The following is a 26,990-nucleotide window of genomic DNA, read 5'->3' as shown; positions in this document are numbered from 1 at the left end:
TTGAGCCCCCTTTTTCATATTCATATGGCCGTGTAAATCACATAACATTACTTGGCACACTTTCAATTGGGACTCCCCGTATGTTGAGCCACTCTTTCGATGATAACTCTTTCGTAGCCCCCACGCCGATCAAACCAAATTAATCAAGTCGATTCATTTGAATTTCTAATGCTTTTGGGATGTTGTTTTTCTCCTGGCACTCTTGACTCTCATGTATTAATTAGAATAATTAACGTTTAGAATTTAGCCAAATACACGTTTTTATATCGTTTTCAATTATATTCGCCTTTTAGAAGCTTAAATAAACAAACAATTAAAAATCTACGCGACGCGAAAAAGTTTAAAGCTAAACAGGTGGCAGAAAGGCACAAAAAAATTGCATTTATTATGGCGAACACAAAAATCAGTCAACTGCTTTTGATATGTTTGTTAAACTTAATTAATAACGCCACAGAGATGCTCAAATTGAACTAGTTCTTCATTGGTAAATTTAATTTGAAGACTGTACTAATATATAATAAGCTACTTCTAATAAGATCTTCCTTTATCTAATATATCAATCTATAATATCTATAGTAAACTGTTTTACGTTTACTGCTTAATATTATTATTAATATATTTTTTGATGGCTGAACAATAAATGATTACTTGTTTATATATTCTGAGGATAAATATATAGTTGTTGACTAAAATTTAATGAGTGCAACATCTATTTGGGGTCATCTGACAAGAATTCCTCTTACTGGAAATCTACCCGCACTGATTTTCAAAAATACCCCCTCGATTACATGTACTATATTTTTCGTCACCCCTACAACTTTACTAACTACTTGGTCCATGACATCACTGGTATCAGTTATGCTCCCTCTCCAATGGACGGATAGAGAAGGGGGCGCGTCTCAGGTGCTCCCGAGATTGGGATTAACCGGTTGCAGCGGGGGATCGAGCAAACCGGGTCTGTTGAGCGTAGGGTCCGACGCTCGTACGCCCCGAACGTGCTAATGAGTTGAGCCATAAATATCAATAATTCGTTCTGTTTTTTTCTCTTTTTTCTCATGTTTATCTACTTTTGCCGCTTAGGAGAGTGAGCTCCAGGGTGGATCACCGAGCAGTCAACAAATCTCTTCGCCGACGGGCAACGGAATAAAAGCCGGGTCCGGCGGTGCATTGGACAAGTGTTTGTATCACCATCGAGGAAGCAACAACTCAACATGAAACTATTCATCGCGCTCTCTGTTCTGGTGGCTATGGCATCGGCCCTGCCTCAATTTGGAGGAAACGCCAACGCCAACGCAAATGCTAATGCCAATGCTCAGGGCGGCTTTGGAGGATTCGGCGGTCGCCCAGGATTTGGCGGTGGCCCAGGATTTGGCGGTGGCCCAGGGTTCGGCGGTAGCCCAGGGTTCGCCGGTCGCCCTGGATTTGGTGCTGGCCCAGGGTTCGGCGGTGGACCAGGGTTCGGCGGTCGCCCAGGATTTGGTGGTGGCCCAGGGTTCGGCGGTGGTCCAGGTTTCGGCGGTCGCCCAGGATTTGGTGGTGGCCCAGGATTTGGTGGCGGCTCATCTTCGGCCTCAGCCTCTTCCTCGGCATCGGCTAGTGGTGGCGGACGTGGTGGCGCTGGATCCGCTTCTGCATCGTCATCCGCCAATGCCTCCGGGAACAGATTCGGTTAGACCGATCCAAGCTCTACTGGTATTTGGAGTTAAGCGATAAGAAATGACTGTGAATAAAACCTAAATAAATTAAAATTATATACAAGTATTTGTCATTCAATCATTTTTTTTCATTAAGGAAGTATTTGTAAACATATCAATAGGTAAACGTGTTAAACTATTTAACACGTAATTTGTTCATCTTAATAAAAATTCAATAGTGGCAAAAGTCGAAGGACGCGGATTGAGAAATAAAAAAGTTTGAAATTTTTGCAGGAAAACATACGACAAATTTTAAACGCATTTATTGAAAAGAGAATGTTTTTTTTGGCACTTGTAGGCGTCCTTATACATGATCGATTATATATGAGAATCGAATCTAACATTAATAAAGTTTAAAACACAGTTTTTAAAAATAGGAAAAATTGGATATTACTTTGTGAATCCGTTAATAAGATAACAGTTATAAAATATTGGTTCAAATATATAGCAAGAAGCTTTTGTCAGCCATTGCGAATTGACAAGAACACTGGTTAACTTTTTATACCCTTTCAGAGGGCATCTCGATTTCGCCCAGAAGTTTGCCAGACACATTTGCGACCAAAAAAAGTATATAAATGTATGTTTATATTGTTGATCATACCGTTTGTTTTTATGCAAATGAGGCCCTTAGGTTTGAAGCCATCTGCATGAAACTTCCCCAAAAGCTTTTTTCTAATATGTATATGTAGGTAACATATAACTCGGAACGGACCGGATTGGGAAACCATTTTTCGATTGATCATATAGTGCTCTTATTCGATGTAAATTCGTGTTTGATTACATATAACTTTGGGTTTTCTTTAATTAAAGTCGGACGACTTCAACTGCCTTGAAAAAATTTTCGAAAATAATAAAACAGAAATCATAGTTTTAATGTTGTAACTCGGTAAGCATCCGAATTTTTAAATATATACTTATTTAAATATATATAAACCTATAATAGAAGGACATATAAACTTCGGCTGAGGTTCCTTTCAATTTATATATGACTCGACTATCCGCACGTACGCAGTTTATATTATCATTTTTATTTCGCTAATCCGGCGCCCAATTCATTTGTGTAAGTTGAATGTAAACATACATATGTATATCCATCGCTAAAAAATATGTAAATTTTATAGGGGCTTGAACGGTTGCCGGTAAATTACAAAATTATTGATAAGAACCAGATGTGGGATTGCTTCAAAATATGGAATAATTTTAGATTTATAGCAGAACAAGGAAGCGCATAGAAAAGTGTTAATTAAAACCACACGTGCGACTTTGTAAGAAAATATTGTTAGTAAGCGACCGAAAATATTTAAATATATTAGGTTATGACTCTAAGTTTGCCAAATTTGTTAATTCCAATTTTTATTAACATTGGACTAATACCGCTCAGGATTCTGAACCGGTTCTTAAGGATGTTTTCAAGATGGTCATGTAATGACGCTTTCAGGAACAGCATTGCCTCTGTAATGATGCTATATCTATTCTGATGAAAATAAAACATATAGTACATTCTAGTGTTAATAGCTAATAGAGAAGTACCAAAGAGAATTCCGTGATAATTAACTGACTCTATGTTGTTTCCGTCTGAAAGCGATGCGATGACAGTGCCGAAAGTAAAAAATAAAAAATAATCGTTTAAATATTGATAGCATCAAACCGGTTCCTTAGTAAACCACCACGAACACGGCTCGTGTTGGTCTACAGACATTTGCAAACTTTCCTTAAACCATTCCATTTGATCAGAGCACTATCTGACTCTTTCACTCGCTATCCGTCCCACTCTGGAGCCCTGCCCAGTTGGGGGAATCTATCTGTGATCTCCGATAATATTGAAATTATTTTTCGGCAGTGACTATTGTTTGCATGCTAATTTTTACCCGAAAGCCGATGCTAGCTTAGATTTTTTTTTTTTTTTGTAGCTTGCGTCTGCTTGCCGTCTGGGCACTATAAAAACCAGGCCCTGGGGCATTGGCCATTAAGTTTGTTCAGTCACTCCGATCAAGCAGATCACCATGAAGGTCTTTGTCGTTCTCGCCGTAATCCTGGCCGTGTCCAGTGCCGCCCCGCAGTTTGGTGGCAATGCCAACGCAAATGCCAACGCAAATGCTGAGAGTGAGGGTGGATTCGGCGGACCAGGATTCGGCGGACCAGGATTCGGCGGACCAGAATTCGGCGGACCAGGATTCGGCGGACCAGGATTCGGCGGACCAGGTTTCGAGAAAAACCAATTCGGACCAGGTGGCTTTGGAGGACAAGGTGGATTCGGAGGACAAGGTGGATTCGGAGGACAAGGTGGATTCGGAGGACAAGGTGGGTTCGGAGGACAAGGTGGATTCGGAGGACCGGGTGCATTCGGTGGTAACTCCGAAGCTAACGCCAATGCCAATGCTGTCGCCAACTCTGAGGGACCATATCGCGATGGTAATGCCAATGCCAACGCTAATGCCAATGCCAGCTCCGAAGGTGGAAGTGCTAATGCTAACGCCAATGCCGTCGCCACTTCTCGTGGCAAATAAGCCAACAGATCCGAATTTCTTCACTGATTAGTTTTTAATATTTATATAAATAAAAAAAAAAACAAAAAACTATGAACATTTGTTATTCTTGGAAGGCATGTGATTACAGTGAGGTCCATGCAAACAAGTAAGATTAACACAGAATATTTTTAAGTATCCACTAAATTGAATGTACATAAAGGAACATGTGCATTTTTGCCTACACCCAATAACATTTTTTTTTCAGGCGAATGCTTTGTCAAGCATATTTTGATAATAGGACAAATTTGCTGCGAAAAAATAGTATCCACGCTTCGGCTTAGAGCTTCATTGTTGAATTTCTATTATGAAAATATAAATGAAAATTGTCCTTTCTTTTTGTAAACGGAACCTGATTGATTCAGTCGAAAAATTGTTATACGCTGATAAAATTACATTTCATACATTGAAAACAAATTTTACATACATTTTTGTAGTCTTTTTTGAACAACGATAAATATTTTAATCTCTATATTTACAAATTATAATTATAATGTGTGTTCCACTTTCTAGAACAACCGAAAAGAACAGACATTTCGAAAACATCATTGTTATGCTAACGCAGACTTTGTGCTTGGATTAGTGCAAATACTAATTATGCTAATAATGTGTAGATAATTTAGGCAAATCAAAGCTAGAATTAAAAACAAGAGAAAACACTATAGCCGAGTTCCTCGACTATCTGTTACCCGTCACTCATCATCTATATCTTTCCTCACATAAATGGATAGGAAAGAATGGTATTTAAACGAACAAAATATCAAAAACATTTTTCAAACGTGCAAAGTCTCCAGAATCTGAATGCTATATGTTGTTAAAGATTGGAAACACTTCTTCTATCTGTTTTTTTCTGTTTAACAAGCCTAGTATACCTAGTAGACGACTAAGGGGTATGAAAACTAGTTTTTTTCGGAAAGGTTTGGCTACCGTAAACGTAGAAACTTATCCAGATGTTGATAATTTGCAAATTTAAATATTGCAAACCCGAGTTCTCAGAAGCTTGCCAATATATCAAACGTCGGACTTAATTTGTAAAAAAATATCATCCATTTATAAGACCTGAAATTGAGGTTGTCTGTCCGTAAGTAGTCAAATTCAAGACTTGTGGGTGGCGAATATAATTACTTAATCACACAAATAAACGCACAAATTGATTGGATTTCCGGGTAAGCTGTAGAAACAAAAAATTGACTATAAAAAATAAATTAAATTAAAATTGAGATGCAATATGTGCGATACGAAAACTATATATTTAAAATGCATACTTTTAAGTTGTAATTCAAATTGTAAGATACATTTTAAAACATAGTTGCTAATACTAGCTCCCGCTGTTAACTTAGTCTAGGAGGCTAGAGAAATCTCGTTTGACGTCACAAGATCTATAAATTATGCCCGACTCATAAACTGGTTATTAACCTAATATACGAAAACAACATCTTCGATTTCCAAAAACAGTTTTAGCATTTTAATATTTATTGGTATTGGTATTGTTTCAGTTGAGGAGGTCTGTCCGCGGACGTGCCCACTTTTTGAGAGTACAGTTATGAATCCATTTTGGGCCTATCCGCGTCTGAAATGTCCTCCTCCACCTCCTCCGGAGTTGGCGTTGGCGGTTGCAGTGGCCGAGGCCGAGGCGGAAGCTGGACCGCCCCCTCTGCTGTCGGCGGTAGCAGCGGCATTCGCGTTGGCAACTGCGTTCGAACCGCCGCGTCCACCGAATCCGCCGAATCCACCAGGATGAGCCTGAACGGCCACCAGGGCGAAGATTAGAAAAATGCAGATAGCCAGGAACTTCATCGTTAGAGATGGCGATGCTTTGTGATCGCGTGCCGGCCCCTTTTATACCAGCATCCGTGACAGGTGGACGGCTTGTTTATTTGAAAAAAAAAATCACAAAACCGATATTGTATCGGCATATATATGGGGGCTTCGATTAGCACATTAATTAGACATATATTAAAAACGCATGACGTTTAATATTACTTTTATATATAGTATACTAACTTATAATTGAAAACTGGTTAGCTTGGACAAGCCATATTTTGGTAGGTAAAGCATATTTCCAGGCTGCAAAAAAAGCTCGTCAGATAAATTCATTATGACAATCAGCTATAAAAAATAGTTTATCATATAGTCCGTACATTTGCTTCTGTTCACACATTTTACACAACATCCCTTTAGCGAATATGTATATATATATATAATAATATAATTGTTACACTAAAATGTTTACAGAATAGATTTTCATTTAAACATTTACATATTTTTAGAAAAAATTTATATCCACAATACCGAAGCGTAGTTTTAAAAAAGGTTTAAAACTTACATGCAATTTTCGGATTAGATCTGTTCAATTTTCTAACTTCATTAATTCTAATTAAATGTCTTTTAAAATAAAATAATAAATTATCAGTAAGCTCTAACTCAAGATTTAAGAACGAATCCCCAAAAATGTTCCAGGATTTTACACGTTATAATATTCAGAGCTAAGTGTTGAAAACTTACAATTCATTAGGTTTACGTTCTAAATATTTTGAAAAAAAGGGCTTTCATATAAGTTTTCAGAATTATTCCAAAAAATATTTGCTAAATCAATTTAATCAATAAATTTATATATATATACATAGAAGGTAAACCCATTGTGTTGATAACATTTGTCAACAGTAATAATAGAAAATGTCTTGGTTTTTAAGCAATGTTTGTTTATTTTTTAAAGCAATTGTAGATTCCGGACTGCGGATGTCATCATTTCTTATCCGTAGTAAGCACCCGGACTGTAACCAACTGAGTTTGCGTTTGCATTAGCGTTGGCAGTGGCTACTGCGCCTCCACCACCACCGCCGTAGCTACCCGGTCCGCCGTAGCCACCGAGTCCTCCGTAGCCACCTGGTCCTCCATAGCCACCGGGTCCTCCGAAACCAACGCGTCCTCCTAAGCCGCCAAGTCCTCCCAAGCCACCGAGTCCTCCTAGTCCGCCGTGTCCAAATCCGGCGTGTATACCGGGATATCCTTGGACTGCCACAATGACAAGGAGCAGGAAAGCGCAGAGTGCATAGATCTTCATCGTGGGTGATTCTTGGTCTATCTGATCTACAGTGGGACTCTTTTATACACACATCTGGTTCGAAACATGGACCAGTTATCTGTTTTATTTATGACAAGATGGACACTCTATTGCCAAATGCAAATCGAATTGAGTCACTTGCCACTTTCTTTAATTGCACGTACTTCTCGTTTAATGCACCCGAAACTTGTTTTAACCGTTGACTATGGCTCGGCTTAAATAATTTTGCTTACTATGCTAATTCGTAAGGCAGGTTTTTCGAATTGGATGTCCCTCTATCCTGGTGTTTTTTTTATTTGACAACCTAATTTCCATAATGAAACAAAGAAAACAAAAAAGTCTGCTTAACTTGTTAACAATGCAATGGTTAACTGTATTTTAAATATATAAGTGGCATAGTTTTCGGCTGTAACAGAAGCTGTTTTCATATTTTGCGAATGAAGCTTTTCGAGCCAGAGCTTACTGTAGCAAACATACTGTGAGAAATATTAGCGAAACTTTTTGCTTTATAAATCAATTTATTGTAGTTATGTGTGGTCTATTTTGGGTCATTAAAAGTGCAGGATAACAAAGAGAACCGAGAGATAGTAGTATCTAATCTATTTATTTCCTTTTTTTCTAACTATCTAGTAAGGAAAATTCTGTGATTATCGTTATCATCTTTATATATGTATATATATTTTCTACATCCCGTTAAGCTTATGACTAACTGCCTAGTATCGGTACATCCCACGACCTAGAGCTTAGTAAGTCAGTTGGCTTAGTAAAAAAAGGCAAGTTAAGTGGCCAAAAAAAACCCGTATCGCCAAAACCTTCGATCCGCATTCATTCGAATCACATTCAACATGCAGTTTAGCGCCTGCCGTTCAAGTTCAAATGGAAATTAGCGCTTGGTGTTTGTTTTATAGCCGATTGCTTTCAAATTCCATCGAGAGTGAGGCATAGCAAACGTGATACTCATTGCAAAACCCCGAAAAAAGCCCTGTGCCCCTTCATGGATTCATGGATTTACACAAGCCGATCGATGAATGAATAATCTGCCAGGCGACCCAAGCCTGCAGAGCTGACCACACCAAACCAGTCCGCCTGGCTGGTCCACGTGTCTGTCCATCGGACTCACTGCGTCCATGCCAGAACATAAAGCCCAAAAATGTATGACGACAACTCTTGGGGAGATTGCCGGTTTTTCTTTTTCTGTTTTTTTTTTTGCAGGTGGGCAGCGATCAGCTTGTGGGCTGCTGAATGTCTGAGCTTGTGTTTGACTTGATTTCTTGGGTGCGCTGCTTAAACAATATACCAAATCAATCATATTCAGTGAATTGGATTTGAAAGAAGTCAGGAAAATACTCTATATTGAATACTCTATATTAGATATAGTTTCTACGTAAACAAGCTTAAATTATTTTTGCTTCTGCTACTATTGCAGGGTATCTTATAGTTCACCTTAGCCAATCGCATTTCGTTGCGGCAATATTATGTTTCATTTGAAGAGCGATTTTCAGATCAACAATGTTTAAAATACCTACTAACGCTTTGTGCAATCGCCAAAGCAAACACAAAACGAAAGATTGGTGTTCATGTTTTATTTATAATTTATAAAATCGCTTATCTCACGCATTTCTCCTCATTTTTTGTCATTTGGCAGACCGTTCACAAATTTTGCACAATATTATTTTTGTTTTGTTTAATGTCTGCGCGGATTTGTATATCCATCGATATCTTCTTACGCATCGTTATTTGTTTTTCTTTTTTTGGTTTATGACACTGTGCGGCCCGTAGCATAAAATTTAAATATTTTTGTTTATAACTTGTTTAGAATTGAAAATTGCCTAAAACAACCCGAGCATCAATCTCCACATAATGGCAAGTTGTCCGACCTTGACAAGGTCGTGTGGTGCTGACCACTCACGAGCTGTTGGTCCGCACCACCGACGAGTATCCGTAGAGCACCTCCACTCCGTCGGAGTTGAAGATTCGCTCCACACGCGGAGCTCGCGTCTGAATGGGACGTTCTGTGGTGGTGGTTGTGGTTGGAGCACTGGTGGTGCTGGTGGTACTTGTCGTAGTTGGAGCTTCAGTGGTGCTGGTGGTGCTCGTCGTAGTTGTAGCTTCAGTGGTGCTGGTGGTGCTCATCGTAGTTGGAGCTTCAGTGGTGCTCGTCGTAGTTGGAGCTTCAGTGGTGCTGGTGGTGCTCGTCGTAGTTGGAGCTTCAGTGGTGCTGGTGGTGTCGAGAGCAATCATGGTGGTCTCTGGCTGGACGTTCTCCAATGTTTCCACCTTGGTGGTGACCAAAACAGTCTCGGTGGTTGAAGTGGTGGTGCTAGGAGCTGGTTCAGTGGTCTCCTCAGCCTCAGTGGTGGGTTTAGATGCAGTGGACAAAACTAGTGGCAGTTCTGTGGAAAAAATATATATTTAGTTAACTTATCGTTGGCAAGAAAATGGGTTTCGTAAAGAAATAAGCTTCTAATATATTTTTAGATTAAAGACACACCTGTAGTTTCCTCAATGGAACCCTCAGTGGTGGCTGCCTCTTCCTTTAGTGTTGGCACCACCGTAGTTAATTCCGGTTGCGGTTCAGTGACGATAGGAGCTGCATTGCTAACGTATTGGTAAACGGGTACCACTGTGGTTTCCACCGACTCCGCCTGATCAGTCTCAATTCCGGGCTTCTTATCCTCCTCCACCAAGGCGGCGTCGGTGGTCACAATCATGGATAGCTCCACGTTCTCATTGGGAGGTTCATTTGTGGTCGTTTCCATTCGGTTCTCGGCCATGTCCAGTTCAATCTCTTCCATATGCGCGGGCTTCCGCTCGAAGTAGTTCCTTATGGTTTTGACCTCCTCCTTGACGGTGGTTTCCTCGGTCTCAGCAGTAGGCGTCGTGACTCCGTCCTGTGGCAGAATAGTGGTGATCTCCACTCTACTAGTGGTTGTGATGAAACTAGGTGGCAGTGTGGTGGCTCCGAACTTGTAGCTCCGCTTGGTGGTGCTCTCTGAAACTTCAGACTTTGGTGGCTCCGTATTTGTTGATGTGGTCTGATCCTCCTCCTCCGATTCCGAATCGAGCTCGTCTTCCGGCTTTTCGGGATTCTTGAGTTCCTCCTCTTGAGCACGCTCCCTCTCAAGCTGTTGCACCACCGAATCCGGAAGTGGTTCCTCCGTCGTAACTACGGGACTGGCTTCGGTGAAGGCCTCACCCTCGGGATTGGTGGTCAATATCACATCCGAGTCGACGTCCACCGTAATGGTGCCCTCCTCCACGGACATATAGGTGGAGGAGTCCACCTCCTCGGTGGCTTCATACTCCGGCGAAACTGTGGTTTTCTGTAGCGCAGCTCTTGCGTTTACAGCCACTGCGATCAGTAGCAGAATGGCAAAGGTCCGCAGCATTTCGGCGGATTTTTTTTTGGTATTCGCGGAATGCGAGGCGGTTCAGTGGCTCGCTGGCAATGAATCAAACGCGAGTGTGGTTCGAACGCGCCGAAAGCTACGTTCACTTTGGCTCTGAAAAAACTTGCTCCTTATTCCAAAAGCTCTCTCTTTCTGCAGAGAAAAAGATGGTATATTTTTACGATATTGCGATAGGAAGGGATCTTACAAATAACTAAATACTTTTAAACTGGCTTTAAAACTATATGTTTTTCACTGTTTATATTAGCTTTTGAACGTTGCTATAATTGAAGAATTTAAAGTCATTCTCACTTTTCACTTGCTTTTAAAAATTTTTGACAATTGCACTAAAATTGTTTGTTCACTTCGATTGTTGTTTTATATTTGGAAATTCACTTTAAGTTTTAAATATTTTTTAAACGTTTTTCTCTGAGTGTCTTTACCTCAGACCGTATCTCTGGCTGTTAACTGGTTCACTTTGGCGCTGCTGGCTTCCGCTCCACGTTGTTGTGACTAGTTTTGTTTGCGGCGAGGAACTAAACCGTTTGCAGCTCCGTCTCGGGCTTTTAAGGCGTTTGAAATACTGTTCCCGGCCTGGGCTTATGGCTTGGGTTTCTTTCGCTTCTTCTGGCGGCCCAGGTGTGCGGCCAACTGCTCCTCGGGTTCGGCACTTTTGATGGACCTGAAGTGCAGGTGGGCCGGCCTGGGAAGACGAGGCGCCGCGCACTTGGCCCAGAAATCATCTCTTGAATGGCACTTCCCCATCTCCAGTTCAATTTCACTTTCAACGCACACTCACCTGTGTTCACCTTTTGATATTGATTTTGCTTTTCGATGCTGTGGCTTTTCAGTTTCGGCTTGGCCCGGAGTGGCAAACCGGCTTTCTGGTATGGCAATTAGCTGGTTACAACTCGACGACCTCTCATAATTCGCGGTTATTCAACGATCTGCTCCGAAACGCTCTCGCATTTGTTATTGATATTATATTAAATGAATTCGATCAGAACCAATGTGTCTCTTTGAGCCAAGTCCATTGTCGTGGCCTGAAAGAGTGTCCGATGGCCGATTGAACGATTGCGTTTTTATTTGTAAAGTAAACGCCTCAGTTCTTATAAACACAGACATTATTTACATTTTTCCACTTTTCCAGTAATGTGGAAATCTGTCTCGAACTGCATTTTACAAACTCACATTCGTTAGTTACTTTTATTAAGTGATTTATTGATTAAAGCATACAATCATTTCTTTTAAAATTCTTAAATAATTGTCGACTTTGTAAGGAATTGATGTAATTGCATATTCTATGCAGGTCATAGAAGTAATTCATTGAGTATTTCCTAAAATTATAAAAGTATGATTATAAGATCAAAACCCTATCTTATAAAACTGAATTTTCATTTCCAGTTTTAGTTCCAGTTTAATAATTTTATGCCAAGAGCAAACTTAATCCCCTGATCTATTTCCGGTGCGCTTAAGAAAAAAGTGGCTTGGATAGCTAAAAATAAAACAAAACAATTAAGAATGCTAGTGTCAAAATCCACGAATATCAGATACCCGTTACCTAGCTAGTGAAAGTGTGACTGTGAAGTTTAATCTTTTTTCTGGGATATCGATATATATTGGGGAATAAAAAGAGAAATAAATAAAAAATGGATCAAAAGTGCGGGCGTGACCCTTTTACTCTACGAGTAACGGGTATACAAATTGTTTTCAGTTTTTTAAAATATATATTTGGTGGAATAAAATAAATTATTGATCGTGTTACATTTTAAAAATCCTTCTATAATGCTCCTCTTATAATCTGTAAGATATCGTATTTTTTTGGTAATGCATTTTATTCATCATTCGCTTACATTTTCCATAAAAGCAAACTTATGGAATGTCTGGGGATTTTGTCAAGTGGCTTGTGCTGATTGCCATTGTTATACACTTGGGAGTGAGTCAGCTTTTAGCGAAATTTCAGAGCAGCCATAATATTCAATGTTGTTTTTTCTAGCCAATTTCATTTGAAATTTTAATGTACTTCCTCGCATTACGCTTATCTTCCGGTTGGTCATTTCGATTAAACGTATAAATTTCCACAGCAGTATTGACCCCGCAAATTGATTCGGTGGCAACAAATTGCGAAGAGGAACTTTCATAATTAGTTCTTATCGAACCAGAAAAGCGACCACAAAACTCTCGTTTGCGGCAAACTTGGCCAACAACATAAACATTGTTGACCATAAGGACAAGTTTTATGTCAACTCGACAGAAAACGTCTTCTGGACGTGGTCGAAAATGTTAACATCTTGCCACCACCAACGGCGATAAAGGCACTAACAACTACAAATGTCAACTACGCAGGGCAATAACAATAAACTGGCTGCTATTGAGCTACAGTGCGGCCTGCCTTGGGTGAAATTCACTAAGAATTTAGATACACTATCTTTTGTGAACTCTGTCAATCCGGGAACTATAAAAACTAGAAAGCCTTAAATATTCCTATTTAAATTTATGTTACGGTATCTACTGTACCGCCTAGTTTTAGGTTTCTGCCTAGTTCAGCGAAAGTGGTGAGCAGAGAAGTTAGTTAATACGTATTTCTTTGCTGGGGGCGTGTTTTGGCCAATATGATTTAACTAAAGATTGGCTTCCTCGGCTACTTAAAGTCCTGCCACTCACTCGACTTGCATGCCCAGCAGACACCTTTAGCCAACTTGAATAACATCATTAAGCGCAGAAGGACGAAGGACGGAGGACGGAGGCTGCTGGCACTCACTTAAATTGAGCTCCTGCCTTCAAAATGCCGGACACAAAGGCCACTTGGCAGGCGTCCAACGTAAATATGACTTATAAAATGGTCCCGAAAAGGACTTTTTGGCAAGAAAATTAGTTTGTTAAACTGATGATGGAGCTGGGCTGCCCGGCTCTCAGCACTTTGCCGAAATATTTATGCAAAATGTACGCAGCTGATGAAGGGAAGGTGATGAATCGAGAATTCAATTTTCCTCGGCGGCGGCTACTTCGAGTGTAAACAAAGTATTAATCATACGCCCTGTGGCCAGAGTCGAACCAACGAAGAAGAAGTCATTAGCAGGCAGCCGGGAAGCGACTCGAAATCATTATTAATTTTAAAGCGCCAACCGACTAAAATCAAAGTAGGTAGTACTTAAGATTTGGCCAAACGAGCAATGTAATTTAAATACGAAGTGAAATAAGCTTTTAGGCCGATCAGAAATGGAAGCCTCGCTTCAGTTTTAATGCTTCGGAAAATCATTAGGAAAACATTTCGCATGCAAATTCGGTTCGGTACAAATGTAATTTTCCCCATCGCATTTCCCAGGACTTTGAAGTGTCGCCCAGTGGCAATTTGTCCGCAGGGCGTGGCAGCTTATTGCTTAACGATTACGAGCGCTTCACTGGCTGCTGACGGTAATGTTTATTTCTAAATTACTGGGAATGGAAATGTAAATTTGCCTGCGATGCCTATGTAAAATCAATCAACTCGGGGTGGAACTGGCAGTACGTATGTGCCAGGAAAATGCGAGCTTTGTTTTTACCTCATTACTTTGTAATCAATAAGTCCTCCTAACTTTATGCCCCGCCACAAAAGTCACTTGTCTGGCTCCAATTCCTTTCGAGTGGCCCTTTATTCGAAGGAACTTGAAACTCTGCAACTCTTATTATTTTTTAATTTTCAATTGCAAGCGAGGGCTTATTGTTGTGCTATTGTTCACAAAACGAAACAATAGAAAAGAGCAACTTGAAGCGAGCATTGTAATTGCATTGCCACAAAATATTATTGTATAAACGGAAAAAATATCATGCGAATGCAATAGGCCTTGCGTTGTCTTTTGTCTTTGCTGCAAATTCAATTATCGAATCGGAACGAAATAAATATCAGAGATTGTCGATATTCATATAGATTCGCGTGCATTTACATATTAATCCTTAATTAAAAAGCTTCACTTAACTGTTGTTCATTGTGTTGACACAGGAATATTAATTTAAGCCGTCCAATGACATTTTTTCGTCCTGCTCTTCAGCATTTAAAAGAAGTAATGCTTTCGGCTTAATTTCATGTTTGGTTAATTAAATTGAAGCGCAATGATGAAAATTTGGCTATTTTATATACCATTTAAGAATCGCATACTTCTAAAATGTTTGAACAGAATCGAATACGTTGAATTGCTAAATATTATTCGTTAGCATAGTTAGCTGACATTAAAGGAACATAAGCTTCAGCCGAACATCGAAGTTCATCAAAAATTATAGTTGATTTAATAAATTATGATGTGTGGCTTTCTTGGGGTGCAAACTAGAGTGTTTGTGCATCTATGGAGCTAATGACAGATCCTGAAGGAGTTCTACAATATCATTAAAGGCCAAAACTAAATCAACAGCAACTGAGCCAGAAGCCAACTCACCAAGGCTTAGAGGGAGATGGAAACAGAGGGCCGTAAAGAGAGGGATATGCGATAGCTAGTTGCACAGGCAAGAGCCACTAATTGACTTTAATTATTTTGTTGTACTTAATGTCTTGTTTACACGAGGAAAAGAAGCAGAGAGTTGGGGAGAAAGGCGGTGGCCAAGTGGGCGGGGCACCAGCAAATCACATACAACAAAGGCAAATGAAGAGCAAAAACAAAGGAGTATCCGCAAAAAATGACAGCTGAGGGAGAATGAAAGGAAAAAAAAGTGGAAGTAGATTGAGCTAGATATAGAAAAAATAAAAATGTTAGGAAATTTGAGATTAAACCATATGAAAATCAATTATTTATAATTAAGTAATTTAAAAACGATATTATAAAAGGTACCCAAACTTAAATCAAGCAAATGTCCCATAAGCGATTTATTTTTATAATCACAAAAATATTTTTTCGGTGTAGAGAGTGCAAAAATATATTTTCGGATATCTTTCGGAAAAGAGAAAATTCGGTGGAATTTCATTGAAAACTATTTTTCTCCTTTTCAGTTTCAGTCAAGCTCTTAAAGAGTTATCTAATTGTAATATTGTTTAAGGTATATTTTCATGAAATGTTATATTTTATCATACGATTTTATTGAAAAACTCTTGCGGCTGAACTAGTTTTACTTTAGCATTCAATTTTGACTAAGGAGCGGATGCAATTCGACATTAGTCGACAAGAAGTCAGCAGCCACCGGCAGGAACTGCATTTTTCATTTCCCTTCGGCTGGCAGTCAGCCCAGAGGCAATATCACCTGAAACTTGTGACTTTCATGCTGGTCCCGATCCAAGTCCCGGCTACCACCACAATCCCCCCTCCTGCTGCCAACACCCACTGCGCGCCTGGGTTTGCTTGTTTATTCAGCAACAGTGCGCGCGGTAAGTTTGCCTACAGTGGCTGTCTGCGTTTTTTTTTCGCCATTCGCTCCTTGTGTCGCCGGTCGCCAGACGCCAAACGACGACAAATGAAGGCAATTCATTGGGCATGCGGCTTTAAGTTGTCGCTGCAAGTGCACAACTGCGGTCCACAGACTCTCCGGGCTTCCCAGGACAAGAACTGGTCTTAGTCGTGCACTGAAACAAAAGTTTCTAAGAATTTTAAGTAAGTGTTTAGACCTTGGCTTTCAGAGATCGCTCGCATTGTAAGCTTAAAATATCTGTGGAATAAAATATGGCTCTAAGTGCTGCACGAATTCACTAAGAACACAGTGTTAGTATAGTATAGGGAGAAAATACAGAATTGGAATTTCTCTATAATTTTTGCCAGTGTAGACCCGGTGCTGGTCTTGTGGCTTTGACTCCTGCTGCGACCAGGATAAAGTTTTGCACCCTGGCTGTCGAAATGAGTTGCGTTTTAAGTCGCAATTAAGTGTTGGTGCTGTTTCCCGCTCCTTCTTCTTGAAAGCTTCCCATCTTTCCAGCCATTGGGGTATACTAAAACCGCAGTGGGTTTTTCACCAAAATATATACTTTCTTGGCCTTATCAAAAGTTTGCAATTTCTTTGCCGAGTCTGCTATTAAATATATCTTAACACGATTTTATTACATCCCATTGCTTCATGATTTACAAAGGTAGTATAATGATGGGTGCAATCAGAAAAATCTACAATAACCATTGCATACTTTTGCTTGTGGGCAATAAGATATAAAATGTAAAATATTCACACAGCTTTAAAATTTTCGTTTTTACGGTCAATTTAGAATATGAAGGAATGATTTTAATAATAATACATGATAAATTAACTACCTTGTTTTACATTGTTTTTTTTTTATATGATGCTGGAAATCCCATTTCTAAAGATACACAAAGCATTGGTTTATTTTCAATAGCTGCAAGTCTCTAACTTATTTTTCTTTCTTGTTGCCCAAAAAGCATTGAGACAGATTTTCTTAAAGTATGTCTTTTATTAAAAATAATCGTACATTTAAAGTTACTCATAAATTTGTACACATAAATTAAAGTATTGAGAGTAGCACAGAAGACGAATCGAACAATTCTGGTGTGAAAAGTGGACGTATCGAAGTTGGGGCTCTCTGTGGGATGCTTCTTGGATGGATGGGAATGGATTGCGCCTGAGTGATTGCACCTGCGGTCCTCCAGCGGGAGAACTTGGCGATGCTGCGATCGGTAAATTGTTAAAAATGTCATCACAGTCATATGGAAGTGGAACGAAACGAGCTTGGCCAGGCGGCGTCAAAGTCACGCCGGTACTTCCGTTGCGGTAGCGGCGGTGGTCAGGACCTCATCCTCCGCAACATTCTCCGTCGTTGTCGTGGGCATGGTCATGGTTGTGGTGGGATCTGTGATCGGAGCAAAGGTGGTTGCCCTGGCCAACATTTCCATGCCCAGTCCGTGGGGCAGGTGCACATTGGGCGGCAGACCCTCCAACATCTGCTGCTGCATCTGCTGGCGGAGCTGCTGGCGCTGCAGCTGCATGGCCAGGTAATTGGCCAAATTGGCCGTGAGCTTGGCCCGATGATTCTCCACCCGGCGAACATTTCGCACGAGGCGATTGTACACCAGTGGCTTCACATCGATGGCCCACAGGAAGTCAAGGTGGTTAAAACGCTCCATGGGCACCAAATACTTGTCGATCACATTGGGCAGCTCGCGGGCCAAACGGTCCACTCCCGTGGTGGAGACCAGCAGATCATTCACCGAGTAATACAGTGCCACCGGCACTTTCACCCTGGACAAGTCGTAGTCCGGCGGAGTCATCCGGTTGTACTCCAGCTGGTTGCGCAGATAGCCGCGGTCGAACTTCCGGAAATGGCCCGACTTCATCAGCTGGCCAAAGTGCTCCAGTTGTTTAATCGAAGCTCCCGATGGCGTGTGGCTCAGCATCACAGGAAGCATGGTCTAAAATGGATATATATTTAGTATATATTTTTGATATTCAATAAACTCCTTTTAAATTAAATCGAGTCTAAGTGCATGGCTAATCGCCATTCCGAATCCCACCCTGCTTCTCGCACAATGTAACAACAGTGCACCCATGTTCCGAATGCCCAGCATGGCAGCATTATCCCCTCACATATAATGGAGGGAGGAGCAACTGGGTGACCAGGTTCATGTCGGGCCATGGAATCGCGCCTAATTTGCATGCATTGTCGCTTGTTTTCGGAGCTCCGGCATCCCGGCCTGCCAGTTAATTATGCCAATTTCAAACAAGAAGATGCCGCCCACTCTTGGCGGCCGTTGACATAATAGATAATGACACCCTTTCAATGGCAGATACCAGGTCAGGTCATGCCCCCACATTCTGTATCCTACATATAGTTACTACCCCTCATCCCCACACTTACATCTTGTTCAAGTAATTAAAGCCCGCCGCACTTTGTGGGCCATAATTTTGATTCTGCGGGTGTTTAGCTTGCGTTCGATTATCGGGCAAAGTTTTGCCCGGGCATTGAGCATATTTAATGCAAACATCGTGGCCGCTTGGGGGACTAAGGCCGTGTTTAAATACGTTTAACCCATCGATAATTGCAGCCCCGAGTTACTTCGTGGGCCAATCTGAACTGTGCACCGAATAAGGGCCAACTAGGTACCGAAAAAGGTATTGAGTTGCACACTCTTTACGTAATTTGGGCTCACAAACGGTCGTGAGCAATTAAGGACATTCCGCACCGACATGTTGTGGCACAAACGGATATGCAAACTATCCCTATCGACAATCCAATTGAGGCGGGTTAATTAAGTGCCAACTTAATGAAGACAATCAAAGGGGACACCCAAATCGATGGCTCTCTCAGTTTGCCCGGCGAGTCACGCGAAATCGTGGCCAAGAGCACACCCGTAATCCAATCCCACCTACGGATCACACTACCAGATCTAGAATACTGCAAAAAATGGGAAAAATGGGAAGTTAACTAAAATTGGGCTAACAACAGAGAGGCTTTCATTTTATATACAGCAATACTAAATAACTAAAGAGCATATATTTAAATATCAAAATCAACTGCTGAAATCACTTCCTACCTTACGTAAAGTGGAAATATGATTTAATTTTTATCCAGTATATGAATCACCCGTTTTTCACAGTGCCCCTGCTTACTTTGTTCAGCTGTTCGGAGTTGTAGCCGGCGACCAAAAACAGGATATTCGAACAGACGTCCTGCGTCATGGCGTTGTCGTGGCACACAACCTGGCTGTGGTCCACTAGGAATTTTGTGTTGGGCATGAATTCTGTGATGCGCAGCATTCGTGTGGCGGCCTGCAGAAAAAAAAAAAACACGGCATGAGACGGGTGCAAATACGGAATGGAAAATGGAAAGTGAGCCAGCCGCATGTGGCGGCCCAAGCCCAAGCCCAAATCCGAAGCCCGAAGCACCACCCACCGTGAGAAAGTCGAGGAAGAGGACCAGGGTGCGGAACAGGGGGCTCTTCATGTCGTGGATGTAGGCGATGGGCGCCAGGGCGTGCATGGAGGTTATCTTCTGGGTGTAGGCGGGCTGCTCGGAGCACAGGACCCAGAAGATGGCTGTTCCCTGGGAGTGACCGATGTAGTGGACCTGCTCGTATCCCGTCTTGCTCAGGATGTAGTCGATATTGGCCGGAAGGTCGTACTTGCCCATCTCGTGGAAGGTGAAGTCCCAGAACTCCTGGTAGTCGCTATTCAAACTGGTGTGGTTCTTGGAGTACCGATTGCCCCTAGAGTTGCCCATCCACACATCGTAGCCCAGGTCGGAGAGCATGTAGCCTGGATAATATATTTAATTTGATTAATTAACATCACAGGCAGGTACTGAATGTAAATTTTGGAAATTTTATTAAATACCTCTGCATATGATACAAAAGGAGTACTGAAAATTTTAAATAGTTCAATCTTACGTTGATATTTTTTTTTAGATCAAGTTATCGATAAATATTTTCTTTTAGTTAGTATTCAAATTGCTTACTCTTTTGAGAACAGTTTTTCAAGCCAAAAATGTAGTCAAAATAAAATCACTTTTGAGCCAAACTATATTGTCCTTTTTTGAGTAAAAGTAAATATTTTAACCCTGTAAAATAGCTCACCTAGTCCGGACTTGGGACCCATAAGCACCCAGGTTGCAGAGGTATCCAGAATTCCGTGCATGAGGAGAACCGGCTGGGCTCCCTTCTTGGGAATGCGATGCATTTCCAGGATATAGCCATCCTTCGTCACCACCGTGTGGGTTTCCGATGGATATCCATATTTGCGTATTAATTTGGGCTGGAAGAGCAAAAGAAAAGGGGGAAAAATGCGTCAGAATGAGAGAAAGGTGTTAGAAGTGCAAATCATGGTAGTGTGAAATTGAGTTGCCATGCTCCACGTTCCGCCTGCCCTTGCTGCTTTTTGTTTCTACCCCGTTAATTTGCATAGTTCAAATGGAAGGGCAGGTGGAGGAGACCACTGGTATCCACTGGCAGGCAATCGCCTGGCCCTAACCACAGTCATTTGGAAGTAATGAATTTTAATTTGCAGCATCAACAAGTTAATAAAGTTACCAGACAAGCTGCTGTGGTCCAGGATTTGAGAGGAATGTTAACCCTTCCATCTTAGAGAAGTTAAAGGTAAATGAAATAGTTGTGGTAGATTATTTCGAAAGCAGACATGTAAAACGACATTCTAGCAACTATATTGGCTTACAGAACCCTATAGAACCGCTTTATTGACACCGATGAAAACAAAAGTATCGGGCTAACTATAAAGCAAAACATTGGCGACGCTTTATTGGAACTACAGGTGACGCAAAATACACGCGGCAACCTCTATAAGCACATCGCCATAGTTTAACCCAGTCACGTATCACGCATACGCACTGTATGACAGCATACTTTTCTTCCTGCTGGCAAATGAATTTATAGGTTTTTCAGAAGTCCGTGATACGTTTGATAAGTCTGTGCGATTATGTAAGCCGGTCGGGTAGTGGGTGGCCGTAGGAAAAACTCGTAACACCATTGTTGAAATTAAGTTATAAACACGCGATTACCCAAATATCAAAGCAAACAAACTGAAAATCAGCTGGATTGAGTGAAAAAGCTACAGAAAGAGAAGATACGCGGGCCGACTGGCATTTTAATTAACCTTGGCAGCGAATAGCCCCTCCTGTTGTTGGCCAGAAAATAATATAAACACTGCAATTGGCCAATTGACTTGCCGGCTGGTTGGTCAACATGAGGAAGTGGTACGCAAAGTAAGCCAGCGAAATGTTTTTTTCCTGCTCCGTTTCTGCATGTTTCGTATTCGGCCGATTTTTGCCAAATGTTTAAGCATAAATTTGGTTTATTTGTATTTTTTCAGCTTCATTTTTGTGTTTTTTTTCGGCCATTTCCTTGCCTTTTGTCTTACGTAATTTCTTTGTTTCGAGAATGAATGAACGTGCGAACGGGGCGCAGAGAAGCCGCAGAAAGTGACTTGGCCAAGCCCCGAAAAAATTGCAACAGCTGCTGGCGATGCTACCCGGCAAAGTTTTTGTTTTTCTTAGCTTGACACACATTTGGCCAAACAGCCGGCCAATATTTGCGAAGCGCCGCGAACGCGTTGCAAGATGCTCAAAATGCAACAAAGTGCTGCCGGCAGCTGGATTTTTCCGCCCAGCGTGTTGGCCAATCTCGGAAAGTTTTGAAACTCGCACCACACGACAAATGTTCAGTAATAAAAATGTTTGCAATATTTATCTGTGGTCAAGAAAAATGGCAACGCATTAAATTAATTGTTATATTTATCATCGCAATGTAAAGAAATTCCATTAATCACAGACGCAACATAATGTGTAATCATACTGATACAATGTTCAATTATTAATGTTTAACAGAATTTGCGAATTGAATAAAGAAAAAAGTAGAATTTACCAAATCATATATAGCAAAAATTTTTTAATAATTTTGTTCTAAAATAAACAATGCCGTTTTTCATGATTTAATATATGAAATGAAATAAGCTGTTAACAGAAAACAATTAGACAAAAGTACAATAAAACTGCACAAATATTGAACTATTTGATTTAACGCCAATTTTAAAACGCACAGTAAATAAATCAAATAAATTGCCGGGCAAACAATGTGCGCAAACCATGGAAAAACTATAATTAAATAAATAAGAGTGGCTAAAATGGAAGCAGGGACTGGGAGAGGCCGATGGAAAAGTAAATGTTGAACTACACAGATTTCGACCTGGCCCAATGCAAAACTAAAATGTGGCTGTTTGTTGGTAAGTCGTCTTTTTTGTGTTTGGTCGGTTTCTTTTTCATATTTTTACTGTTTTGCTAACTGAACTTTTCGTTCATTCGACTGAAAGCCGCAAATGCTTCATTAGCACCTACAAAATCGTCTTGAGTTGCGATTAACATAATGCTCATCATGACCCACTAATTTTTGTGTTTGCCTGCCTCCGGTTTGTGTCCATGCTAATTGGCAATGTTGTGTGGCTTGATTGTACAGTGAGCACTGACCTAGAGTAACACAGTTTTTTTTATAATCGCCTCACAACCGGTTTCGTTAAATAAATTTACACATCTTAACTGCGTGTTTGTATAACAATCGAATATAAGAAATGTATTCATATTTCCAATTTATTCAGTGCAACAAGATTAATTCGCATAGACGATTCGCATAGACCTACTGTAATGGCATGGAACTTTTGGGCGTGCATGGGCATCGGCTTCCATGATTTCGTTGGCTTTGTAGTTTTCCTCTAAAACCCAATGCAAATTTTGCAGTGTCAACGTGTGGGGGACTATTTATAGGGGGCTTTGTGGCGTGCCTTTGATTCATTTGCATAAAACACTTTTGCAGCTCGAACTTGAGCTGAGCTCGTCAGTGGATCAGTTTTGAAGAAGACCCACCACCAGCCACTCTTGAGTTTTTCGGTTGGACGGACGGCTGGATGGGCTCTCGATGTCGATATCCACTTTGAGACCATCGCTCATTTTGTAACTGACCTTGATATTGACTTCGGCTTTTATCACAGTCATTATAATGACTGCCGTTCGGTTCGAAACGTCTCGATGTCATCGCCACCGACCCCAACCAGTTTTTCCTCCACTCGTTCGATGCTGGGTCTTTGGCTGCAGTTGCTGTGACGCCGTGCTGACTTTATTCCGCTGCCGACTGACATCGTTTTAATGACATCAAAATCTTAGAGGTTAATCACATTTGAACCCTGCTCTCAAGATGTCTGATCAAGTGGAGCAGCGAGTTCAAATTTATGCAAATTACTTCAATCGATTAGGGTTTCTAGAATAGCAACAAGTGGTTAACATTAGCTCATAATCGATTGGTATTAAGCGAATAAGGTTTTAATTAATCACACATATTTAGTTGACCTAGTACATATTTTTGGTAAAATTAACAATTTTGTTTTTAAAGAAGGATACTCAGCTAATTCAAATCTAGCCTTTGAAATTTCCTTTACAACTCATTACAACAACTAGACGTAATCAGTCCAAAAGACATCCATTTGCCAATACTCGCCAAAAGAAAAGACAATGCGGAAATCTTTAAATTCAAATTAAAGCAAAAACGAGACAATTTTATGCAAAACAAAAGCGCAAAATATCCAGAGCCAAGCCAAATGCCGAAACTATTTCCTTATTATTGGGGAAAAAGCCTTGGGCTTTCTTCGTTGACATTTTGCGGGGAGAGAAGGTGGGAGAGGCGGTGTGGGGGGTCAGTGGGTGGTGGGCGGAAGGCGGGCGGAAGACTGCTAACCCATATTTCAAAGTCAGTCAAGCGATGCGGACGTGGACAGGTTAGCCTAATTGCACGTTGATCATTGTGGCGTTGACAATTTCAATTTGTTATTGTCAGCCACGAGAGGTGTCCCTCTATACGAGTTGTAAGTGCACATAGATAGATACATATCTGGCCATCTTCCAAGCCCCCTGATTATGCAATTTGGCAACGTGCAGAAATTGTGAAGCGGTCTGGTGTTTTGTTCCGAATTCAGTTACATTGCAGACACGCGCCTGTGAACGCGTTCGAAAGCCCAGCCATGACTTTGCATAAGATCCACTTGGAAAAAAAGTACGCAGGCACTTGGGTTGACAATGTGCCAGGTAGTATAGGTATATATAGGTATATATTTCTTCCTTTATTAGTTTCTGGGCCTGCGCAACGGCTCGAATCACGTAAATCGCATAAATACGTTACGTTATCGTGGCCAAATGTATGCCCGCTGAACACTTGTTAATAACTCTTTTCCTTCGGCTTTGCTTTGGTTTATTGGCTTTGTTAATTTTCGCCCGTCTGTTTGTTGACCCCACCCTGAAAGCGAATGCGATTGGGTAATCTTCAGCTCGGTGTGATCTTTGATATTTGGCTGGCTAAATCTGCTGTTTCTCGTAGACACCATGTGAAATGCAAATTTCCTGGCCTTGAGATAATTCGTTTTTGAAAAACCATGGAAAAGCAGCCGCAGGCACTTGCAATTGTGTGAACAAAGGCCCAATGAACACGTTGATCTAATTGCTGGGCACGTGAGCGTTGTAAATGAGCTCAAGGTCAGTTCGCACTTACCACGGCTATCAATTCTAAAAGCCCAGCTCATTAAACGAACTCCGATGTCTGTGGCTGCCATAAAACGCTTGTTTCGTATTGGATCCATTTCAACGAAGGCTAAGCCCGGCTTTTGTTTTGTTGAAGGTGGGTTCGAAAACTATAAGCAAATAAATATAAAACCTGATTCGATTTCTCCCAAAAGGGGAGTCCCCTATGCAGTTCATTCTGGCACCTATTAAGTCATAGAGCTAGGCGTTACTTCACGCCAGCAATGATGGCTCGTAAACCTTTTAATTAGCCTGAACTCTAGAAATAAATCCATCAGTTACGTACTCGCCGTTGTGTTAACTCACTCACTAAAGTTAGACATGATTAACGCCATAAAAAGGCTACGAAATGTACACAAGTTACGGCAACTCCCCCTTTCTCTTCAAACAAAAAAAAAAAAAAACAAAGGCAAGCGGATGGAAAGTGCAGTGGCAACTGCAGTTGATCACGACGGGTGACCATTACCAGGTGCCACTGGACGGCTCAAATAAAATCCGTAATACTTGGTTCTCACACGAATATGTCGAGTCAACGAACCCATGAGAACGGGAACTTTCTTTCGGCGGCGTGGAGTGAAAAGTGTAAATTTATATGACACACAAAAACTGCTCGTCCAAAGTAAATACCAGAACAGAACGCGATAATGCCGTATAGAAAATCTATACATCCGTGTTATAGAAACAACACAAAGTCGCCGTGGAAAACCAATGTCAATGCAAGAGGGAACTGAAGCGTGGAGTTTTGACCGACTTGGGCTCAACAATCAAAACAGCTTTCTTCTAAAGTACTGTTTCAGGTACAAATATACGAAAGGCATATAATTGATAAATGAAGAAACAATGATTTTCTAACTTTTGGTTTGAAAAAATGCCAGTACATTACTAGTTAATTATCAATAATAAAAAAGTTTCTCAAGTCATTTCATTACCTAATAAATTACTATAATTATTCACAGATTAATTGGTATTATTCATGTGGTTAAACCAACTAATAACCAACACAAGTGAGATACTGATTGATTTATCCCTTTCGTAGCACATTCTAGCACATTCTTACGAAAGACTCACCGTGATGAGGGATGCATCCTCTAGGACATCCGATTTGAGGTTCCTTCCGCCGCCGGCCAGGTTGGGGTTGCTCGAGAGCAGGACGGAGTTGAGCAGGTTCTTGAAGCTCAGGGAGCTGTAGCTAAAGGGTGAGAGGAGGGTGAAGGCACCGGCCCGTCCGCACACCTCGAGAGCGACGAGGCAGTGCAGCAGCAGGGTCAACAGCAGGCGACCCTTGACTTCGACGGTGGGCCGCATCGGAAGGCCGGAAGGGAAGGAATCGCACCCAAACTTCAAACACTCAAGGCGACACTCACTCCAGACACTCACTCACTACTCACTGGCTGGCCAAGCGACTCACGCTCAGTCGGACACACAAAATGGGGCAAATTGGAAAATGCAACAGTTGCTTGCACTTAAGCGTAACGGTTACGTCGCCACTATCTTTTTTTCTCCCCGCTTTCGTCACACTTGTCAGTTACGTTTGGCGTTTTGGCACTTGATCGTGGCGCGTGATCAAAAATCTGCGTTGGCAACCGTCTGGCTTGAGATTCGTCGTTCGACTGTCCGCTTCGTAGGCAGAATGAGCTGAGCTAGGCTCGAATTGCAGCCACGATCTGCGGGCCAACTTGTTCGAGCCGGCTCTTGTGGATCGCGAGTTCGTGGATGGTAGTGAACAGCTTTAAAGCGGGCATAAGCTGCGCTCAATTTGTTTGTTTCTTTTCTCAAAACTTAATTGTAACATAGATGGCACTTGTGATTATGCACTGTAAATATAAAGTTGTTAACGGTATAATAATTATTTATAATCCTATTATTATTGTTTTATAAATATTAATTGTGTTTGTGAAAGACAGGCTTTATCTCATTTTGTTAAATAAACTAGTCAAAATAAAATTTAGCCGATGTACATTAATTAAATGATTAATTCTAGTGATTATCATCTTAAAACTTTAAATTTAAATTACAAACATTTCTCCAAGTGTAAATTTTGCCGACCTAGCTCAACTCCCCCAGATTAGTCAGCTGATCAAACCGACATGTTCGACGCCCCCAATGCAACAAAACCTCCCTGCCCCTCTTGCCCACTTCGCACTCAAAGTTTGGCGCGTGCCAATCAAGTTTTTTGCCTAAGTCTTTCGTTTCGTTTCGCTTTCGTTCGGCAGCAAAAGTTTTTGGTTGGACGCGGCTTGTCTCTGGGTTCGATCCGTTTAGCCGTTAGGCGTTGGGTCGTTGGATCGCTGGATCGCTGGATCGTTGGATCTTTTGGCACGTACCGAGCGTCTTGGTGACTTGGTTGCGTGTTCG

General features: G+C 41.2%; 6 protein-coding genes across 6 annotated transcripts; 2 read left to right on the top strand and 4 right to left on the bottom strand.

Moving 5' to 3' along the window:
- The first annotated feature begins 1,170 nt into the window (after nt 1-1,170).
- LOC6612042 (keratin, type II cytoskeletal 68 kDa, component IB) lies at nt 1,171-1,773 on the top strand. Its single transcript, XM_002036523.2, has one exon. It carries the CDS (start codon nt 1,212-1,214, stop codon nt 1,671-1,673), a length of 462 nt encoding a protein of 153 aa, XP_002036559.1. The 5' UTR covers nt 1,171-1,211; the 3' UTR covers nt 1,674-1,773.
- Nucleotides 1,774-3,668: 1,895 nt separating this feature from the next.
- Nucleotides 3,669-4,251, top strand: LOC6612041 (glycine-rich RNA-binding protein 3, mitochondrial). Its single transcript, XM_002036522.2, has one exon. The coding sequence runs from the start codon at nt 3,698-3,700 to the stop codon at nt 4,199-4,201; it is 504 nt and encodes a 167-aa protein (XP_002036558.1). The 5' UTR covers nt 3,669-3,697; the 3' UTR covers nt 4,202-4,251.
- Nucleotides 4,252-5,680: 1,429 nt separating this feature from the next.
- LOC6612040 (alanine and glycine-rich protein) lies at nt 5,681-6,036 on the bottom strand. Its single transcript, XM_002036521.2, has one exon. It carries the CDS (start codon nt 6,014-6,016, stop codon nt 5,780-5,782), a length of 237 nt encoding a protein of 78 aa, XP_002036557.1. The 5' UTR covers nt 6,017-6,036; the 3' UTR covers nt 5,681-5,779.
- An 864-nt stretch (nt 6,037-6,900) lies between these two features.
- Nucleotides 6,901-7,298, bottom strand: LOC6612039 (glycine-rich protein 23). Its single transcript, XM_002036520.2, has one exon. It carries the CDS (start codon nt 7,281-7,283, stop codon nt 6,972-6,974), a length of 312 nt encoding a protein of 103 aa, XP_002036556.1. The 5' UTR covers nt 7,284-7,298; the 3' UTR covers nt 6,901-6,971.
- Nucleotides 7,299-8,851: 1,553 nt separating this feature from the next.
- LOC6612038 (integumentary mucin C.1) lies at nt 8,852-11,237 on the bottom strand. The gene is made up of 3 exons (XM_002036519.2): nt 11,116-11,237; nt 9,775-10,825; nt 8,852-9,676 (listed from the first exon to the last, which is right to left on the bottom strand). Exons 2-3 carry the CDS (start codon nt 10,670-10,672, stop codon nt 9,189-9,191), a joined length of 1,386 nt encoding a protein of 461 aa, XP_002036555.1. The 5' UTR covers nt 10,673-10,825; nt 11,116-11,237; the 3' UTR covers nt 8,852-9,188.
- A 5,770-nt stretch (nt 11,238-17,007) lies between these two features.
- Nucleotides 17,008-26,256, bottom strand: LOC6612037 (lipase 3). Its single transcript, XM_002036518.2, has 5 exons — nt 25,704-26,256; nt 20,143-20,320; nt 19,464-19,825; nt 19,181-19,339; nt 17,008-17,982 (listed from the first exon to the last, which is right to left on the bottom strand). The coding sequence occupies exons 1-5, from the start codon at nt 25,938-25,940 to the stop codon at nt 17,323-17,325; spliced, it is 1,596 nt and encodes a 531-aa protein (XP_002036554.1). The 5' UTR covers nt 25,941-26,256; the 3' UTR covers nt 17,008-17,322.
- Between the last annotated feature and the right edge of the window lie 734 nt (nt 26,257-26,990).

Source organism: Drosophila sechellia, chromosome 2L (genome assembly GCF_004382195.2).
Source record: "Drosophila sechellia strain sech25 chromosome 2L, ASM438219v1, whole genome shotgun sequence".
In the NCBI taxonomy this organism is placed as follows: domain Eukaryota; kingdom Metazoa; phylum Arthropoda; class Insecta; order Diptera; family Drosophilidae; genus Drosophila; species Drosophila sechellia.
The sequence above is the reverse complement of the archived record's forward strand: the minus strand, read 5'-3'. Positions and strand labels throughout refer to the sequence as shown.

Bases quoted from the DNA above. Each gene is read 5' to 3' on its own strand.
- LOC6612042 (XM_002036523.2), top strand. From the start codon at position 1,212: ATGAAACTATTCATCGCGCTCTCTGTTCTGGTGGCTATGGCATCGGCC.
- LOC6612037 (XM_002036518.2), bottom strand. From the start codon at position 25,940: ATGCGGCCCACCGTCGAAGTCAAGGGTCGCCTGCTGTTGACCCTGCTG. The intron at 20,321-25,703 runs GTGAGTCTTTCG...TTGCTCTTCCAG, and splicing joins AGGATGCATCCCTCATCACG to CCCAAATTAATACGCAAATA. The intron at 19,826-20,142 runs GTGAGCTATTTT...TATATTATCCAG, and splicing joins GGGTCCCAAGTCCGGACTAG to GCTACATGCTCTCCGACCTG.
- LOC6612041 (XM_002036522.2), top strand. From the start codon at position 3,698: ATGAAGGTCTTTGTCGTTCTCGCCGTAATCCTGGCCGTGTCCAGTGCC.
- LOC6612039 (XM_002036520.2), bottom strand. From the start codon at position 7,283: ATGAAGATCTATGCACTCTGCGCTTTCCTGCTCCTTGTCATTGTGGCA.
- LOC6612040 (XM_002036521.2), bottom strand. From the start codon at position 6,016: ATGAAGTTCCTGGCTATCTGCATTTTTCTAATCTTCGCCCTGGTGGCC.
- LOC6612038 (XM_002036519.2), bottom strand. From the start codon at position 10,672: ATGCTGCGGACCTTTGCCATTCTGCTACTGATCGCAGTGGCTGTAAAC. The intron at 9,677-9,774 runs GTGTGTCTTTAA...TTTTTTCCACAG, and splicing joins TTCCATTGAGGAAACTACAG to AACTGCCACTAGTTTTGTCC.